Genomic DNA, 21,469 nt, shown 5'->3' on the forward strand with positions numbered 1-21,469 from the left:
TTAATCAAGTTAAGGTAGAAGGAATACTGAAAAAATTGCATTTTGGTGATCAAGTGTTTCAAATAACATCCAGCCCCTAAAAGTTTCTTGGATGAAAACAAAACCTGGAAAATGTCATGGGCAGCTATTTCTCTCTAGTTCTGGTACAGGAAAAATTGTGCATGTTCACCAGTGGCTGGTTGTAGCCAGGAGACCCCATCAGCTCTCCAAATCATTGGGGATTATTACAGGCTTGATTATAAATTACTTGTCGACCCACAACCAACACAGGCTGATTAGTGGGCAGGTTGCTTGTTGTCTAGGAAAGAATTGCCCGAGGGACATGGGGTCTTCCAATGCTCGTAGAGCTAACCCACGTCAAGGGAGGGGAGATACCCGCAAGAAATTCCTAGAAAACTGGTAAGTATATCCACTATTCTGAAGCTCAAGCCATGCCCTGAAAAGTCACATGGAAAAAGCTAAAGCAGACAAGAAGACACCTGCCTGTACACTCCAAAGGGGAACCACAAGCCTCTGAACCTCTGTTCACCATTATTGTCACTGCTTGAAAAAACCTGCGAGAACAATTCGGGTCCTGCAAAACAGTCTGCCTTTAAAGAAAAAAATCAGTCTGGTTTTTATTTCCTTAATTCCTAATCCCTTAAACAGTTTACGATATAAGTTACCTAATTTTACTGTTCTCTTAACTTTTTAGTAAGCTCGTTTTAAACTTATTTCAATCATTCTTAATCCCTATGTTGTTTATCTTCTTACTACTTTACCTTCACTTCTCTTTTTCTAGTATCCATGTATATTTTAATAATTTCATTTATTCATTTGAAAATATTTATTGATCATCTTTTATGTCTCAGGCATTGTTTCTGGTGCTAAGTCCACAGTGGTAAGATCTGAGTGAATTACACGAGATGTTTAGTAGACTTTCTTGAAAATTAAAATTTTTAAAGTTTGGTTATCATCCAACACATGAATATACAGACTGCCTATCAGAAAAAAAGATGATTTTGGTTACATTTAGAGGCCACACAAAAACTGCCCCAATATTTTGTATGGAAGTTAAAATAGCAACCACTTATAGAGGGCTTACTCTACACCCAAGTCTTTATAAGTAATGGCCAACTTAATCTCCCAGCAACCCTCTGAGCTGGGTCATTATAATCTCCATTTTACAGACAAGAAAACTGAGGCACAGCAATCTTAAGTGACTTCTTCAGAGTGAGTCATTGGTGAGCTGGCCTTGAACCAAGGCCATCTGGTTCCAGATTGGCTTTCTCTAACCCCAGTGGGGCTGAGGTCTCCTCAAGGTTTGCTTCTGACAACATTTAGAGCAGCAGGAGACAAGTAGAGGCATGTTTTTGGAAAAAGAATTGTGTTCCGAAGACAGCTGGCAATAAATATTGCTGATTGGTTGCCTGATAAGGATGGAATGGGGTTTGGAGAATTTCATACTCTCATGAAATAAACATGTGATTTTGACCTTTCAAAAGTGACAGGAACTATTCAAACTATCCCATTTTAATCTTTTCACCCTGTTCAGCCTTCACTTTAGACCGTACTGTCCTTGCAGAATCTTGTTTTGCCTTGGCTTTCCAAGGGCTGAATAAATGCTCAGACACGTACAACCTGGGAAACAGGCATACAGCTACCCTTGGTAGTATCAAAAAGACACTTCTGCTGCTCATAAAAGCAACAGTATCCTATACAACGCCCACCGCCCCCCACCTTTTTCGTGGCTGTCGGGACTGAGTTCCAGAAAAGCTAAATAAGATTTGCCAAAATCCACAGTATTAGATCATTTGACATCTTCTATAGGAGCTTAATCAAATGATTCCTCAAGATGCATAAACTTCTGTGTCTTGGATCCCATGCCCATTATGCAAGTTATAAAGAGTAGTCCTTAGACCACAGTATTGGCATCACCTGGGAGCCTGTTAGAAATGTAGACTCTTAGATCCCACCTCAGATGTGCTGAATCACAGTCTTCATTTTAACAAGACCCTCAGGTAATTCACCTGAATGTTAAAGTTAAATACTGGAATGGTCACTGATTCGATTTTCCAGATATTTTAGTTGCAGAGATGGAAGTTGTTGTTGATGCTGTATTGGCTATAAACACATTAATCTCTTGAAAGACATATTCTCAGCCTCACCTTGTAATTTAACTTAAAATTATCTTCCTGATGTGAAACAATCTTCAGTTTCTTTTTATGGTAGATCTAGACTGTAAGACCCAGTTATTCCTTGTTGATTAGATATTACAGCTTCAGATGTGCAAAACTATGTTTCTTATGAGACCCACAAAGAAATGGCCAGTTGCTCTCCATCTTTAAAATGACTCTCACTGGTGTTCTTTCTTGAGTGCAGGTTAATAACCTTTCCCAAATCACAGCAAATCCCTTCAGCTTAGAAGGCAGATATAAATCTCAGCCCAGCTCCTGTTCAAGTTATCAAAAAGTAATCAAAATAATAACTGCCACTTATGTGGTGCTTACAATGTGTCTGGTGCTATTCTGAGAGTTTAATGTACAAAAAGTCACTTAATCTTCACAAAAACCCCTATTTTATAAAAGATGAGACACTGAGGTACAGAGAAGTTAACAAGCTTGCCCAAGGCCACACAGCTAGTTCATGGTAGGAATTCTAACCCAGGCATTCTGTCTCCAGAGTCAATGCTGGTAACCACTGCACCACACTGCCTCTTGAAATCCAAAATAATGCTGCCCAGGGTTCCAAGAGGCCTTATTATCAAAATGCACTCATAAGAAAGACTGATCATTTACTTAGGAGAATATAATTCACTTCAGAGATTTTACTCAACAAAAAGAAATAATAAAAGCTGACAGATAATTACACTATTTTACAAAGTAAAAACATTACCTCTGGTCTCTAATCCTTGGTTGTGATTACAAGACCACATGGTCTGCTGCTTGAAAGTCCTTTACTGGCTCAAACCTTAAATTGCCTTATGATTTCTATAAATGAGAAGTAGTTGTAAACTCTAAGGATTCATGATATCACTGGCATTGCTAATCTATTAAATAACTGGTCTGATTTCTCTTTTGAGCTGCCAACAGCTCGCCTCTTTTTTTAAATCAAATCTTATGGACGATTACAATATACAAAATCGGGCAAAGTCTTATGCTTTGGTTGAAGCAGAGGGGAGCTTCCTGCCCTCTACTATCCATCTCAGTGTCCCCTAAAGGCATGTCCCTAAAATTTCAGCATCCTGGAAACAGGAAAGGAAAATACCATATGAGACAGAGTGAGTGGCTTCATATATGTATTAATTCAGCTCCCTTTAGCTCTGCCTGATACCACACCCAACAACATCTTTTGCTGCTACACCTGGAAGTCCTCAAAGGATCTTAACCCTCTTCTGCAGAGCTTAAGGGAAGGAAACTCATTACAAACAGCTGAAAAGGGCACTCATTGACCAATGCTTGGCAAAACAGAAACGAGTCACATAAACATAACAAAGGGTCTTTTCCAATGGCAAAGTAAGCAATAGGTCTGCCAGGGGTGTGGACAGACAGATATGCTGTCAGATATGCTTAACTTTGTGAAATTTCATTTTTTGTTGTTCAATTACTTTGTTTGCACTAGAAACACACAACAAAACAATCCATATACCTAGGCAGGGTATAGGTTAAAACAAAAACAAAAAAAAACTTTGGTTATAGTTCAAGAAATGCAAAAACTGGTAAGTCCCAACCAATAACCATGACCAATCTATTAACCATCCCATGAATCCCATTAAGTGGTTGGTTAGCAGCCACTGCCAAACCATTATTCCTGATGTTGCACATCAAAAAATTAAAATTTACACGTTAGTTTTAAATAGCTTTAAGTGCTGGTTGTCCCTGGGAGAATGGCAAAGTAAGTCTCATTATCTTGATGCACTCAATGCAAGGTGCCATGTGCAGTACCCGATGTCAAGGCTTCTCCCAGATCCCCTCAGATCCCTTTAACCATTTCTGTACCTCCACCTCCAAGTTAACGGCCATAATCAATGGCCATTGGGTAAAGGAGCATGAAAGCCCAGCTCCCTTGCCAGAGATGGACTCGGACATCTCTGAGGCACGTTGATCTTCTAAAGTCCCTTGCAGGATAAAGCTAAAGCCACCCTCTTCAAAACTTTGCCTGAGATGGCAGCCTTCCTTCACTTCCTCCCCTACCTCATCCTGATTCGTTCTACTGTTCTCCTAGGAACACTTACTTAAAAATCACTTGCATGGGAATCCTCATCTCAGGGTCTGCTTCTGGGAAACTCCACCTAGGAGAGCACACTACCCAGCTTGCCATTACCTCAAATTGGTTGGTGTGAGGAATCTTATCCTCCCCAGAAGCAGTTCTGGTGTGCAATTAACTCAGCATTTGCCACACCGCTTTCCTCCCACAAATATTTCCATAATCTTTAGCCTAAATTGATTTATTTGATCAAAAAGATGAGACTCTAAACCCAAATAGTATAAAGTCCCAGTTGAAAAACATGTACAAGGCATGTCATGTATGGGATAGACAAATTGTTAAGTTAAAATTTAAAAATAAACTTTCTGCAATGTAGTAATGGGCTTTCCTTACATTACTAAACTGGGCATAAGTAATTTATATAAATCTTTGTGGAGTTTGGTCTTGCTTGTTGGTTGTTTCTCAAAGGCAGCAATCCTGCAGTACTAAGGAGCTATAACTTAAAGCATTAAATTGCACTATAAGGGAAAGGAATTAGACTAAATCAGCACATATATTAAGACATTATTTTGAAAATTGCTCTTTGACCAAACTTTATATGATCTTGCTTTCTTGTAATTTTCCTAACTCTAAGGCAGGCGTCCCCAAACTTTTTACACAGAGGGCCAGTTCACTGTCCCTCAGACCGTTGGAGGGCCGCCACATACTGTGCTCCTCTCACTGACCACCAATGAAAGAGGTGCCCCTTCCTGAAGTGCGGCGGGGGGCCGGATAAATGGCCTCAGGGGGCCGCATGCGGCCCACGGGCCGGGCCGTAGTTTGGGGACGCCTGCTCTAAGGGTTTGTATGCAGCAAAAATTTCTAGGTTATCTTAGGTTGCACTTACTCTGACACTTACGAATCAAGTCCATCCCATGGGACATGAATTTTGGTAAACCTAGTGAAAGTTGACAACCCAGAAGGGGCCAGTCTTACGTCACTGCATGCCTCCGGTTTAACAGACACAATAGCCTGGCTTACCTTTATTCCCAGGGCTTCTCCAGAAATGACAGCAACTGTCACGCCATCCTTACTGGGTTTAGGGATTTGTTCACTTTTCAGTTCCTGGTACTGAGGCTCCACCATCTTCTCTGAGCTCCTCAAATTAACCCACAGTTGTAGGCCATGGGCCGGCTCCTCTGAGCAAGGCATCTCAGCGTGCAGAATGCCCCGGCCTGCAGTCATCCACTGCAAATACCAAACCAACAAGAAGGAAAGTAACCAAGCTCTTAATCAGTCTACAGGTGGAACAACTAGAACACCATCACTAAGTGAGGCATCTTACAGGTGCTGCTGTCAGAGCCCCCGGGCATTGAGAGGAATAATAAACATCAGTGACAATTGCTGGGGCCCTTTCCAATTTTGCAAATGCTTCCTGTGCTTCCTCATTTGAAGTCGACACATCGGAACTGGAATTCCTACAAGTGGAAGAATCCTCCCTTTGACATCACTGAATCTTAGATTAAGCTCTAAGATGGGGAGTTGCAGGAAGATAGTATACTGGGCTGTGTTCCCAGGAGATAGAACTTAAGAAGTGAAAAAAGCAGAATTGGGCAGGGGAAGAAGTCGACCAGTAATGCAGTTACTACAGAGGCTTTAGCCAGTCCAACAGAGAGTTCTAGAATTCACAAGAACCCTCAGAATTCTTGCAACTTGAGACAGTATGGCCAAGTTTTCATATCCCCACAGCAGCAAATCATTGACTGTAGGCCATTCCCACGGAGAAAGCACAATTTCGGGAAAGGCAATTTCCTGCTGCAGAGGGCAGTGCCTAGGGAGGGAAGCAGCTGGGAGCCATCAGCAGCCAGTGTTCCAAGACACAGGAGGATAAATCTGTGGGCCTAAAGATATATTTGGAGGTCCCCGGTATCCACTATACTGTGGGTGGTTAACTTGTGTCTCTACTTGCTCAGTTCCAGTAATGGAACCCTCACTACTTAGAGAAATAATTATTGCCTCCACTGTTGTGCAGATTCTTCAAGTGTTTGTTCATTTCTTTATTAAGAGCAGATTAGGGGCTAGCCCCAAATACTAAGTCTCAGAATCTGGAGATGAAGGTATGAACATCATAGATGCATTTCCTACCTGTCTTAGTTTGAGTTCTTCCACAGAAGTTCCTGAGACCATATGGCCCCCAAAGCCCATTTGCCCTTTATAGAAAAAATGTGTTGACCCCGCTCTAATGCAGTATAAGGTACACCTAAACACCCTCTTATGCTGCATTTCTTCTAATGGCAGCTATTGGTGTCCCTCAAAGACATCCTCCAATTTTTAAGCATTTTCCTTTTCCCTTAACAGTTCATTTCTTCATATTTTCAATACCTTGGTTATCCTCTTTAGATATGAGCTAGTTTGGCAATACCTTACTTAAAATGGCCCACATATTGGATTTGGAAGCGGAGAACAGGTTTCTCTTTTCATTCTCACCATTTACTAGCTCTGAGGCCATGGGCATCTGTTTTTAAAAACATCTTTAAATCCCAATTTCCTCATTTTAAAAAATGAGATAAGAATAATATTACACTTCTTTTGGCTGGGCACAGTGGCTCATGCCTGTAACCCCAGCACTTTGGGAGGCCAAGGCAGGCAGATTGCTTGAGCCTAGGAGTTTGAGACCAGCCTGGACAACATAACGAGACCCTGTCTCTACAAAAAAATAAAATTAGCCAGGTGTGGTGTTGTACACCTGTGGTCCCACCTACTAGGGAGGCTAAGGTGGGAGGATTGCTTGAGCTTGGGAGGTCAAGGCTGCAGTGAACCATGAACACACCATTACACTACTGCCTGAGAAACAGAGTGAGGCCCTGTCTCAAAATAATAACAATAATAATAGTAACAATAATACTTATCACAAAGAGATCATGCATATGAAAACTCTGAATAAACTGAAAGACACTGTGCAATCATCATCCTAATCAATGTAAAGTTATTGTGGTAGAACTGTTGACCAATGCCTCACACATATGGCTGCTAGGCAGCTCCATGGTACAGATGGCAGAAGTCACCACTTCCATGATCAGGACATTTCCAGTTATCATATCTACCTTCACAAGCAGTCTTCATTTCATGTTCTGCTCGAGTGAGAAGTTACTATTGACTTTTCACCATGACTTTGTTATTTTGCTTTTTTTGTCTTTAAATTTCACTTTCATTGAAATATTATGATTCAAATATGTGAACTTATCATTCCTCAAAACATATATATATATATATATATATATATATAATGCCAGAAAGTACCTGGTATAGGGTTCTGACTTACAAAACTGGCAAATATGACCCAAGTATTTTGGGGGATTTAAATTGTAACATATCTCAGACAAGACTACATGATGGAGGGCTCGAGGTCATTGTCTTCAGTGATAACGCCTAACCCTGCAAATGAGTTGGAAGATAAATAATAAATTGTCTCAAATGCAGCAGAGAGGTTTAGAAAGATGAGGACTAAAACAATTACTGAATTTGGCAATTGGGACATCATAAGTGATCATTACCTGAATAGCTTCAGCAAAGGTTTGGAAGGAGGCTACTGGGAGGCCAACTCTGATTTCAGTGAGTGCAAAACAAATGGAAGATAAGGAAGTTGGGATATCACTCCTGATTACTCTTTTCAGAAATGTAAGGAAAAGACTAGGTGGGGGCTAAAAAGTGATTGAGGGGTGAAGGAAAGTATGAAATAAGAACATAAGAGACCTGTGTGGTTCCCAGACTGAGTGAAAGGATCTGTAGAAAGGGAGTAGTCAAGAATATAACAGAGAGAATGTGGAAAGGGTGAATGTACTGGAAGTGGGCAGGATCAAGCATGCACACCCAGAGACTATTAAACCACCAGCAATTCCTTGTCCTTGGCCATACCTGCAAATCTCCTGGGTTCAGTTTACCAGTGTGTCCACAGAAGTCTTCATGGGCCATGCTGCCCCCTTCCAGAAGGTAGGATACCTTTGAAAAACAGGAAAAAAGTAGGTCCTTTGCCCATTTTTTAAACTGGGTTATTATTTAATTATTCCTACTGATTGGTATGAGTTCCTTGTATGTTTTGGAACTTAATCCCTTATTGGATAATATAGTTTGCAAACACTGTCTCCCATTCCATGAGTTCCTTTTTCACTAAAAAGAAAAATAGCCATTACTTGGAATAGTCTCGAAAGCTTTTGGTAAAAGAAAAAAAAAAATAGCCAAAGGACTTGAATAGACACTTTTCCAAGGAAGACATGCAAATGGCCAATAGGTACATGAAAAGGTACTCAACATCACCATAAAAATGCAAATGAAAGCTACAATGAGATATCATCTCACTTCTGTTAGGACAGCTATTAACAAGAAGTCAAAAGATAACAAGTTTTGGTGAGGATGTGGAGAAAAGGGAATCCTTATATATTGTTGGTGGGATGATAAATTAGTATAGCCATTATGGAAAAGAATATGGAGGTTCCTGGAAAGATGAAAACTAGAAGTCCTAGATGACACAGCAATTTCATCCTGGGTATATATCCAAACAAAATAAAATCACTATCTCAAAGAGTTATTTTATAATCCCATGTTCATTGCAGCATTATTCATAATAGCCAAGATATGGAAATAACTAAAGTATCTGTTGAACAATAAATAGATAATGTGGCACATATACACTATGGAGTACTATTAAGCCTTAAAAAGGAAGGAAATCTTGCCATTTTCAGCAACACGGATGAACCTGGAGAATACTATGTTAAGTGAAATAAGCCAGACACAGAGGGACAAATACTGCATGATCTCACATAAACAGAGTAGGGGAGCTATCAGGGGTCAGGAGGTAGGGAACATGGGAAGATGTTGATTAAAGGATACAAACTTTCAGTGACAAGATGAATATGTTCTGAAGACCTAAAGTACAGCAGAGTGACTAGAATTAATAGTAATATCTTATACACGTAAAATTTGCTAAGAGAGATCTTCTGTGCTCTCACCACAAAAATAAGTAACTGTGAGATAATGGATACCTTGGCTTGATTGAGGTAATCATTCCACAACATATAGACACATCAAATCATCACATTATACACCTTGAATATAAACAATTTTATTTGTCAACTGTACCTCAATAAAGCTGGAAAAAGTAGGTATTGGGTAGCTGTGAAGAGGTGTTTGCTTTTTCCACTGAAAATTTGTTGAGGAAAATGTCAGGAGCAACTAAGTGGAGTAAAGAGAGAGAAAGAATCTCTGTGACAGGGCCACATTAGCCCTTATGTCTTTGAGAGAATTTCACCTAGGTGCCCCTTCCTCCTAGCAGATAAAGGCCTGAGCCTGCCAGAGCCCACAGCTGAGTGAAAGGAGCCCCCACTCACCCTTCAGCCCAGCAGATGATGGCCCTGCCATGGTGGGCCCTGGAGATCAGCGTGACAGAGAGCCAGTTCCTTTTGAACCAGCAGAGTCCTTGTTACCAAGACTTGTTCACACAAGTGTGTGGGATGACATATGTGAGGTTGCCACACCTTCCCCAAAAAGCTGCCTCGGGAAATCCAAAGGAAAAGTATTTCTGACACCAAGCACATAAACTCTCTAGGTGTTCAATAAATGCTCATAAAATATGTTAAATGAATTCACATAAATTAAAGTCAACTTTTCCAGGGACATGTCCATACTAAATCTAAAAGTGGAAAGACGTTCTATGCTGTCCAATAGAGTAGCCACATGTAGCTATTTAAGTTTAAATTAATTAAAATTAAATAAAATTTGCTGGGCACAGTGGCTTATACCTGTAATCCCAGCACTTTGAGAGGCTGAGGCAGGCAGATCGCCTGAGGTCAGGAGTTCAAGACCAGCCTGGCCAACATGGTGAAACCCTGTCTCTACTAAAAATACAAAAACATTAGCCAGGCATGGTTGTAGGCACCTGTAATCCCAGTTACTCAGAAGGCTGAGGCAGGAGAATTGCTTGAACCCGGGAGGTGGAGGTTGCAGTAAGCCAAGATTGCGCTATTGCACTCCAGACTGGGTTATAAGAGCAAGACTTTGTCTCAAAACAAACAAACAAATAAACCAAAAATTAATAAAGTTTAAAATTTAGCACCTCAGGTGCACCTGCCACATTTTGGGTGCTCAAAAGCCCCATCTAACTAATGGCTACTATATAGGATAGTGCAGATTATAGAACATTTCTATCTTTACAGAAAATTCTATTTGACAGCACAGATTTAGAGAGAATGAACTTGAAAATCAGCAGTCTACTATGGTAGGCATTTTGTGTGGATAGAAAAATCTTCCCAGGACTTTCTGCAATCACAGTACATTTTGGTAGAACAAGACTCACATCAACTCTAAAAAGCAGAAGAAAATTAAATCCTTCTCATTTTATTATTCTACTAAAGGGAAAAATCAAAGAACTCTAAAATTCTCATTTTAAGGCTATTGTGATTACTCTAGCAAATAAAGATTAAAAGATACCAAATAATTTGCGAGAATTTTAAATTACCTCAGGCACATGGTAACATTGTTATTTGAAATACATAATTTAGCACTTAAAGCTTAAACTGTTGTGTGTCAGGACATGGGCTCTTTTTGTATGATCTATTTGGATTCGACATCCATTTTGTATGCATTTGGGAAAATTTATCTGTGACTCCTGCAAGAAATACCAATCAGCCTAAACAGTTCTGAAAGGCATGTGTAAAACCACATTTATCTACAAACCACGTGTGGCTCCCCAACTTAAGCTTAAGGGAAATAAGTTCTAACATTTACATTATCATTATTGGATGAATTTTTGTACATTAGCTATCTAAATGTTTTCTTTAAAACAATGTGTTTATCCTTTTTAGTCTTGGATATTTTACTTTAAAATTTTATTAACCATTATTAAATGAGTGAACCAAAAAATGTAACCTTTGACTACAATCCCAACATCTCTCATAATTATGCAGCCAGACCTAATTTTTACTCAAATATATTCAACCAAATATACCAATTTAAATCAGTACTTAAAAAGAATACGTAATGCTTTTTACCAACAAATCCCTAAATACACACACACACACACACACAAACAGAATGGAAATATAAGATTTAAAGAAGAAAGAAAAACAAAAGAAAATGCCCAAGAGGCAAGAGCAGAGAAAATATTTATGAAGTTCTCAGCATATACATCAGATATTGCCATTTTACACAAACAAAATTGTTATTTCCTCTATACAAGTACTCATCGAATATGTCAAAGCCAGATAGTTCTTGTAGTCTATGTTTTTGCTTTATCCTAAGGCATAAAAAGTAGACCTAACTAGTCTTTTTTTATATAAATATTCCAAAAGTTGTTTTAAAAATCATAAATGGCAATGGTTATTTATTAATTTGCCCTATACTTTTGTGTATTTAGGACATAATAAGATATCAATTCATAGATATAAAACGTATGATACAATAATTTTAAAATAATATATTGAGTAGGTAAGTGCGCCAACAACATTCATTGAACAAATACTCACTGACGTCCTATAATGTCCTAAGTACTGTGCTGGAAGTTAAAAAAGTGGAGAAGACAAATACAGTACTTGTCTTCATGAAGCTTATATTCTCACGAGGAAGACATATAGTAAGTAGGATTGGTAGATTTGAAAGTAGAAATTGAGTTTGCAGAGCCAAGCCCCCTCCTCTCTCCCTCCTCTTGAGAGTCAGCCTATCCATAGAAAACAAGTATCCTCTTTCTCTCTTTGCCTCTATGAGAGGACTAGCATCTGTGGTGGTAGCCTACAGGGGTCTAGCACAGCTGGTGAGATCTAAGTAAGTCTGCCTTATTTTCAGGTGCAGTATTCAGAAGCCCACCTGCCTGCAGATATAAGCCACCTTCTCCAGTATCAGCTTTATCAGAAATAAAGGTATTTTTGTCTGCCATCTTTCTTACTCCTTCATCTTCTCAATTGGTTGAGAATTCAGTCTGGGAGAACAAGAGATTATTTATTATGCCTCCTAATACCTAAACTAAAAGCAATAAAAGCCTTGCTACTGTCATGTTGTTGACATTTTATATTGTAGGTTTATAATAAACTCTTCATAAGCTAACTTTATTGGATGCCAGTTCTTGAAACAAAATATTTATAGAGCACTTAATACAGTGCAAATCAGGGCTGGCTGACATGAGGACTCTCCACGTTTCATCCTGCAGAACAATATCATTGAGGTGTACTGTGAACAGAATAACCTAGGCAGGACCTTTACCCCAGCAGGTCACAGGCAGATGGCTTGAAGGTTTGAAGTCTAATACCCCCATCTGGGAACTTGCTATGGTAATGGCCACAATGCAACATTGGCACAGGGATAGGAGAGACCCATTTGTATGGGAAATGAATATACGATAGTAGCAATTTCAAACCAGTGGGGCAAGGATGTATTTTCCAGTGAATGATGTTGGAACAAATGACCATATGAGAAAAGACAGTAATCCCACATTATATACAAAAACATACTCCAAATGGATGAAGGATTTAAATGCAAATAGTACACTTCTGAGACTTAAATCTAAGGAGACAAAAATACAAGGTTTTCTGCACAATTCTATTCTCTGCAACATTTACTGTAATAGTAAAAGACAGGGACATTCTGGATGATGGGTTAGTAAGTGGCACCAACTAAATTACGGAGTAGCCATGTAAGAGAATATTATGCAACTGTTAAAAAGTGATCTAGATCTTTACTTATTGACACACAATAAAATGAAAGATTATTTAATTGAAAAAGTGTATTATAGAACAGCAATTCTGTTTAAAGGGGACAAACGAAACAATGTATTTAAATGGACTCATTTAAATAAAATTATATCCAGTTGTGTTAGTATTCATGGAGGTGCCCAGATGAACATACATCACAATGTGAACAGTAGTCATCTTCCAGATAGTAGAATTTCAGCTATGCTTCTTTCCACTTTTCCAATAGTTTGAATTTTCTGCAATAATTGTCTTTTATATAATGGAAACAACCTGGATGAACATACATCATAATGTGAACAGTAGTCATCTCCGGATAGTAGAATTTCAGACATGCTTCTTTCCACTTTTCCATTAGTTTGAATTTTATGCAATAATTGACTTTCATACAATGGAAAACTTTTTTATTTTGGAAAAAAACAAAGATGCTGCCGCTAATCAGTGGGTGAAAGTAAGTGGGATAGTTTATTTTTACATAGACGCTGATGAATATCTTGTTCCCTGGTTAAGTGAACCGGAGCTGGATAGGAAGGCAGTGAGACCCAAGGGAAAACAGTAAGAATCAGAGAGTAACTACATATTACATGTAGGACAATGCAGCTCCAACTTTAACATGTGTTATTGTGCGGAAAAAACCTGCAATTTTTACAGACAGCACTTATGTCAGAATAGTAACAAAGCATTTAGGATCTAATACAAAGCTTAAAAATGTAAGGCGACAAACAAAAGCTTCCAGATTTCGAACAATCAGCCAAACTGTAAGGGGTAGTGTCTAGAACTGCTTTTCTTTTCCTGCTGCACATGCATGTTTAATTAAGATAATTGCATGAGAAAGGCAATCTCCATTGTTTGGGTTGAAGCTCCCCTTTGGGTTCTCAAAGGAGTCCCTTTCAAATCATATTCTTTTCCACCCCCGAATATTTTTCAATTATCCAAGTCTAAGGGCTTTCAGGTTGCATTGTCTAAAAATATGTCAAGCAACTTTAAAAAGTAAATTTTGGTGAGTATGACTCATTTGAAGACAAAACTCTAAGTGGGAAACAAGATTTTTTTTTCTCCAAATTTGATTTTAGGAAGCAATTTCAACACTTTTTAAAAAGATTCAGTAAACAGTTATTCCCCACTTCCTCTACTTTTTCAGTGTGGATGTTTCTTTCCCTGGTTAAACAATTAAACCTCATTGCTCCTATCCTAAATATCATAAAACCTGAATTAGAGAAATCTGGTCAATGAAGTTTTATTGAATACAAAATGCCTACCTTTTACTACTTAAAGCAAAAAACAAAAACCAAAAAAAAAAAAAAAATACTTTCAGCCCCTTTGGGGGGAAAAATCAGAAACCAAGGAAACCACTGACCTTTTATTTATTATAATCTTTTATTTTTTTTGCTAAGTAGTATAAATGCTAGACTGAGACTTCACATATAAATTAATGTCTGTAGAGGAGTTTTTTAAAAACCGAAGCAGTACTTTTGAGAGTTGACACAATCCAGATGATTTTTTAGGGTATTACATAATCACAAACACCTGGAGAATTGCCGCGGGTGGCTGACAAATTGTGAGTGTTATGTTTAAACTCAAGAGTTGCATGTGTCTAATTAAGTAAGAATTTGTAATCTGAAACAGGTGTTTTCTTAAAGCACTTGACGTGCTTCTTTGCCCTGCTTCCTTTTTTCCTCCTTCTAGTTCTTTCCGTGGGTCTTTACTAAATATTTTTGCTTCCTTGTCAGTTCTTATTTCCTTATGTGTTTGTGTCTGGGGGCAGAAGGACAAAACACACAATGGTGATGAAAGAAAAGTGTCACTTGCCATGTGAAGTTTAGGAAAGGTGTACCTCAAGGAGCTATAAATTAATTCTGAAGAATTACAACGCAAGAGATAATATAGTTTGTTGTTTCTTTCTGACTGGTATTGAGAAGGCAGAGTCTGAGTAGTACCTCATTCAGTGTTTGGGAATAAGATGCAAGACCTCTTCTTTAAAGCAAAACATTTATATTATAGGGAAAACGATGTTTTCCTTTAATTTCCATTTGCTTTAAAATGGTGGCTTTTTTATTTTTTATTTTTGTCTACTAGTAGTTTGGTAGGAAAAAGAGAAAAACAAAACAAAACATGAGTTGAGGTCATGGCTGATGAGAGATGCCAGCAAGGAACATATTGCATAATAGAAGCTGCTAACTGGTCTTCAGGGATGTTTGAATCCATACAATTAAGGACTCAAGTTATTTTACAAAAATGTTTTAATGACTTGAGTAGAAACCTGGAAAACCATCGCACTAAATTGACTCACCCAATCCCACCCCCACATAAGCACTTTTACAAGTTCCAGAAAGTGGTTTTAACAAAAATGAAAAGATAACCAACATGGTTCAGGTATTTGTCCAATGGACAAATCCAAGTATTGTAAAGCTCTACCAGGTCCTGCCTTGACATTTCCCTGCCACCACCCTGCAGAAACACCAGTGCTTCCGAGACTCCCTCCACTCTGTCCCCTGAAGGTGTGGCCCTGTCTCCAAAAACTACTCAAGCTTTGCGGCTGTGGTGCAAAGCTTTGGTTTGCCATTTACCAGGTTTGGTATGCAGGGTGAAGTCTCTTCACTTCTTGGAGGCTCAGTCTCCTCATGTACAGAATGGACCTGGGAGGCAAGTTCTCCGAGTGTGGTAAGGACTGAGTAATGTATGCAAAGCACCTGGCCATTAGCAGGTGTCTAGGAAACTCTAGAATTGGCACAGCCACCACAACTCCATGGGCAGAGATCCCATTCATGGATCCTCACTCATGCTTTTTGGAATAGCTCCCCACCCCCCAATAGTCTCATGGTTCGCCTCTTCACTTCACTCAGGCCTCTATTCAAATGTTACTGCCTAAGAAAGGCCACCTCCAACCAGCCTATCTGGTCTAGTTTATCAGTCAATTCTTTATCCTCCTACCATGGTTTGTTTCTTCTTCCTAGCTTTTCCACTATGGGACACTATATTATGTAATTATTTGTTATTCATTTATTGTCTGTCTTCATTAAGAGAATGTAAGACCCATGAAGGCAGGGACTTTTTTAACTTGGCTGCAATGGTGCCTAGCATACAGCTGGTACTGAAGATTTGTTGAATGAATAAATGAATTGATCAATCGATGGATAGATGGATGAATAGCATCTTATATTTGCATAGTTTTTCAACATTTACAAAGCTTCTGATCCTGGAAATATGTGATCACCTATATATTATTGATGAAAACATCAGGGCTTAGTGAGATTAAGGTTACAGTTAATAATAGCAGAACAAGGATCTAAACCAACATTTTCTGTCCCTGAGAATAAACCTATTTTCACCCCCAACCCCCATGCTGTCTCACAAATGCTGACGACATATTGTCTATCATGTTCGTGCTGGGAGAACAGGGCTTGTCTCAGAGGAGAAATCCCATGACAATTGCAATAGGAGCCAGAACTGCAGGGATTTCACACAGGTAACAGGAGGACTTTGCCAACTTCAATGGCTTCAGGCAAACTGGCTATCTCAGGCAAAGAAAGGGTCCTACTGCTAATATACACAAAGCTGAAAATAAGCCTCATAATTTCTGAGTGAAGAGAGGAGGTTTATGGAAGATCCCAAAGCCACAGGATCCTGAGATGAGTTGATCATTAAATCCTTCTTTGGTGTGGATATCAAAGAGTTCTACCTAACATCTAACTACAAAGAAAACAACAACTGACTTATTCGTCTCTTTTTTTGTTGTTCCCATTCTCAAGTCTCCCAAATCTATTTTTTTCTTTCACTCTGATTGAAATTTCTGACATGGACATCAAGGTTCATGATAATCATATTCCCAAACCTAGCTATTCAAGAGAGCTGAACTGCAAACTCCCTCAGAAACTTCCGGCTGCTTCTAGAATCCCAGGACCAGGAATGCCCCTTCTCCTTCAAACCCAGATCAGGAATAAACATTTTAAGGAATCTCTTCCAACAAGCTACTCCTGGGTCCCCATGTAATCAGCAGCCCAACTTCTTAACTGGCACCAGCTACATCTGGTAAACCGTGCTCAAGATGTTCATTTCCATTGTTTTAATTTCCATGTTATACTGAAGAGGCCTGAAGGGAATGGCTTGCTAACTTCTATAACTACCCAAATTTCCACATACCAAAGTGTTCTCTGTACCCAAGGGAGAAAAAAATGGGTAGTCAGAACTATTGTTGCTTAAGAGAGCCCTCTGCTGACACAAATTATGTATGCTCATTCTTTTCCTAAAATCAAACCTCACCAAACCAGATCTGTCTTGCCAATAGATCCACTGATTACTAAATATGTCTTGTAGTACATGCATGGCTTCTCTGCTTAAAGACTGTGTGTCACTGTGGCAGGCTGCCATGTGTCATTAAGGGATCACTATGTTGTGGTATACAGGGAAGTTCTTCTGCTCAGTACAGTCTCCAGTTAAAAGTTGTTAAGGCAGACACCTAAGAATGAAGTGCCTGAAAACACTTGTTTGTACATATGGTCTTAGGCAGGTTTGGGACTCACAAGGGTCTTACAGAGGGATAGATACGAGACTCATGCCAATTTTCCTTTTAATATTTTGTTAAAATTTCATTAAGCAGCTGACACCTTTTTATGGGTACATTATTATTATGATTCCCTGATTCAATTTACTGTAAATTTAATTTCTCAAACTTCTACTGAATGTGATCATTGTACTTGATATGACTGGGCCTCAGGCCCCAGGATTTTGGACATCAAGAAGCAATAAAACATTTTATAATAAAGAGATCTGAGAGAGGGATGCCAATGTTTTGTCTTCCTTAGTCTTTTTAAAATAAACATTAAATTTTGAAGTAATTTTTAAGCTTACATAACAATTGTAAAGATAGTATGGAGAGTCCACCCAGCTTCTGCTGCATCAACATATTACATAACCTTGGAACATTTGCCAAGACTAAGAAACCAATGTAGATACATTGCCATTCACTAACGTATATCACTTATATGGCTTTCACCAGTTTTTCTATGAATATCCAATTTTGGTCTTGGATCCATGTCATCATGTCTCCTTGGTTTCTTCCAGTTGTGACAGTTTCTCACTCTTTCCTTGTTTTTCATAAGCTAGATAATTTTGAAGAGTATTGGTGAAGTATTTTATAGAATACTCCTCAATGGTGGGTGGTGATGCCAACTTTTAAACTCAGATTGTGAAAGGGAAAAGTCATCTATTATGGTCATCATTTCATAAAAGAAATGGCATTCTAGCAACCAAAGCAAGGAAGAATAGCAATTCTGAATAAAGAACAGTCTTTTAAATAAAATAAATTTATCTCTAGGAAAGGCCCACTACTTTGCTAATCATTCCACTCTCCCCTTTCTTTTTCTTTCTTTCTTTCATTCTGACCCACTCAAAATAAAATGTCATTACAAACTCACAAACAGGAAGTCAGGAATAGCCCAGAAGGAACACAGTGGTCATTGCTTCCTTTCCCTTCAGGGAGCTACCACTCTAGCAGAAGATAAACCACTAAAATATGCGGAGAAGAGAAATGAAAGATAAAGAGAAGTACAAGGAAATCCAGTGAAAACACAGAAGATTAATTGTGACAAAGAATCGAGAGGAATGAGGGAGTAATTCGTGGAGGAGGAATCCTGCAAAGTGGGTCTTAAAAAGATGAAATTTGGAGGAAAAATTTAAGGTGAGGAGGTATATGGAAAGAGGGGAAAACTACGTTGTAGCAAGTTATAAGCAATTCAAAACATGAATTTGTTAATTATTATATTACTACTAGATCATGAACAGTGTTGCAGCTATAATTAATGATTGCCCTTTATAGTAAGTTAAATGATTGTCCTTAAATAGCCAGGTACAATCAACCGAATCCATTTCCTCATTTTACTGAAAGTTTAAAGGACAAGTGAGACCACTATTTTGCACCTACAGGTAGGAAAATTCCGATCCCTGGACCATGAAAGCATAGGTCCCACAGTAAGTGAGTGGCAGAAGGAGTATGGGGTGTTTATTCATAGTTTATGATAGATGTCACCTGTACAGTCTCATTTCTAATGATATTAAAAGTCTTTTAATCATCTGAATGTGCCAACGTATTGGGAAAATATCACATATATAGAAAGGGAACTTCGTTTCAGAAGGAGTTGTAGCAAAGAATAGCGGAAAAGTATGGGCCTGGGATCAGATGGGCCCACCAAATCTTGCTCTGTATGGCCTGTGTGAACTTCGCAAGTCACCACCTTCCTGAGCCTTAGTTTCCTCACCTGTAAAATGGGGGGATAACAATTCTTACTTTTCAAGGTTGTTGTGAGGCTTAGAGATAATGTGTTAACAGATGAAGCTTCTCATAAATCAGTAGTTAATATTATTGCATGGCAAATTTCCTTCAAGTTTAATCCTGTGTGGTCAGGCCTGTGATTCTAAGAGTCTATTGATTGGATGACTTTGAAATAGCTTTCTTAGTAGTGTTGATGATTTGCATGAAACCTTTTAAAAATCATATAATGATCTATGTTAATTTATTTTAGACTTATTTTTCATTTCACTGGAAAAGCCTTATTTTATATTTGTTGACATAAAATAATGTTTTAATGATTGGCTTATAGTCTTTGTTACATCTCCCCCAACTCAATTTTTTTTTTTTTTTTTTTTTTTTTTTTTTTTTTGAGACAGGGTTTTGCTCTTGTTACCCAGGCTGGAGTGCAATGGCACGACCTCAGCTCACTGCAACCTCAATCTCCCGAGTTCAAGAGATTCTCTTGCCTGAGCCTCCTGAGTAGCTGGGATTACAGGCACCCGCCATCACGTCCAGCTAATTTTTTGTATTTTTAGTAGACACAGGGCTTCACCATGTTGGCCAGGCTGGTCTCGAACTCCTGACCTCAGGTGGTCCTCCCCACCTTGGCTTCCCAAAGTGCTGGGATTACAGGCATGAGCCACCATGCCTCCCCACAACCCCATAATTTTTCTACTTAAAAACTCTTGGAATGTAGCCTTTAAGACATGAATGGTTTTTGTTTGTAATTGCAATGTGGTGTGAGTGGGGTGTACAGGGAAATTTATTGGGAATTTATCTGGACTACTTTCAAAGAATATTTCAGTTAAATTTTTACCCTCCCTCTTATGACCTATGCTTGTTAACACAGACCAGGCTTTAATTCTTTGCTGAGGGAACTGCCCTGTGCACTGCAGGATGTTTGGCAGCATCCCTGGCCTTTACCCACTAGATGGCAGTAGCACTCCCCAGTTGTGACACAGAAATTACTACAGAAATTGCCAAATGAGTAGCTTCTTGGGCTTTCGGCTAACAGCAAGTGTAGAAATTGCCATATGACCCAGATGGACAAATCACCTCCTGTTAAGAACCACTGACATAGACAGCACTCTACAAAAAGCATGACTTTTAGGCTAAAAATGGTTTTGCTTTAACGTGATTGTAAGTTGACAGTTTCAGGATGTGAAATATTGTCCATTGGTTCATAGCTAGAGATCAACCTTGGGCTTTGGAGTCCTTCCCCAATAATGGCCCATCCTAAAAGTTTAGACCCTACAACACCCCCACCCCCGCTTCCCACCCGTCCAGATCCCATTTGCAAGCCGAATTACACTACTCACTGTTTCTACCATATCCCCACACCGTCTTTCATCTTTACCTCCACTATCCAGAGAGTCCAATCTTACTTATTGGTTAAGGCCTTACTAAATGGCCACATTTTCCCTGAAGCTCCCCCCCCAGACCCTTCTGTTAGAAGGGATAGTTTCTGCCTCAAAACATGAAACTTCTTCAACTATCCCCATCTTGTTCCTCCTTATTTATTTTCTAAGTTTCATGTAAATTGAAAGTCCAAACTCATGAATGCACTCACTATTTTAATTTCTTTTCAGCTAGGGAATGTGTTGTGGAGGAGAAAGTTATGCTTTTGATTTAAGGCACTCTTAAATCTCATGGGCCTCTCTAATGATGCACAAATTTTTTTAGAGAAAGTTCTCATCCCCGTTACACATTGGCATATATTATTAGCTTATCTGGTTGACAGGAATAGAACATAGGTAACGTCCATTTTATCTGGAGAGAGCAAACCCAAGTAGGAGCCCTCAGTAAGAGTTCCTGGAGAACAAGTGATTATCATGTTCTTCACTAACCATGAAAGCACGGTTTGTCTTTAAATATCTGAATGGCTGGTGTGCAAAGAAGGAATTTTGAACACATGAATTTCTTAAATAATTAACAAATACAACTAAATATTCTAAAGGTACAAAGAGAAAAAAAGGGTTCAGCGAAAACCAACGATCTTGTCCATAACTTTCCCTTGTCACCCACTAACCTTCCCTAGAGGTCACATTATGAGTTTCTTGAGGGTCCTTTCAGAGATAATCCAGGCAAGTCCATGAATAAAGGTGTAAATGGAAACAACCCCAGTGTCCACCAGTGGATGATTGGATAACAAAATGTGGTCTAACCATACAATAGAATATTAGGCAGGTATATAAAGAAATATTTATGCTACAAACTGAATGAACCTTGAAAACATTATGCTAAGTGAAAGAGACCAAACACAAAAGGCCACATACCATATCATTCC

The 21,469-nt window shown here is 38.8% G+C and overlaps 1 protein-coding gene across 2 annotated transcripts in view; it reads right to left on the reverse strand.

Annotated features, from left to right (window-relative positions):
• The window catches only part of PIR (pirin), a 107,881-nt gene that overhangs the window by 64,783 nt on the left and 21,629 nt on the right, over positions 1 to 21,469 (reverse strand). For both annotated transcript variants that reach the window (XM_003920344.3, XM_074391805.1), the window contains exons 4-5: positions 8,080 to 8,163; positions 5,206 to 5,412 (exon numbers count right to left, since the gene is read on the reverse strand). In XM_003920344.3, coding sequence (XP_003920393.1) covers positions 5,206 to 5,412; positions 8,080 to 8,163 — 291 coding nt within the window. The remainder of the gene's footprint in view (positions 1 to 5,205; positions 5,413 to 8,079; positions 8,164 to 21,469) is intronic.

The sequence above is a fragment of the Saimiri boliviensis genome, chromosome X, assembly GCF_048565385.1.
Source record: "Saimiri boliviensis isolate mSaiBol1 chromosome X, mSaiBol1.pri, whole genome shotgun sequence".
NCBI classification, from domain to species: Eukaryota; Metazoa; Chordata; class Mammalia; order Primates; family Cebidae; genus Saimiri; species Saimiri boliviensis.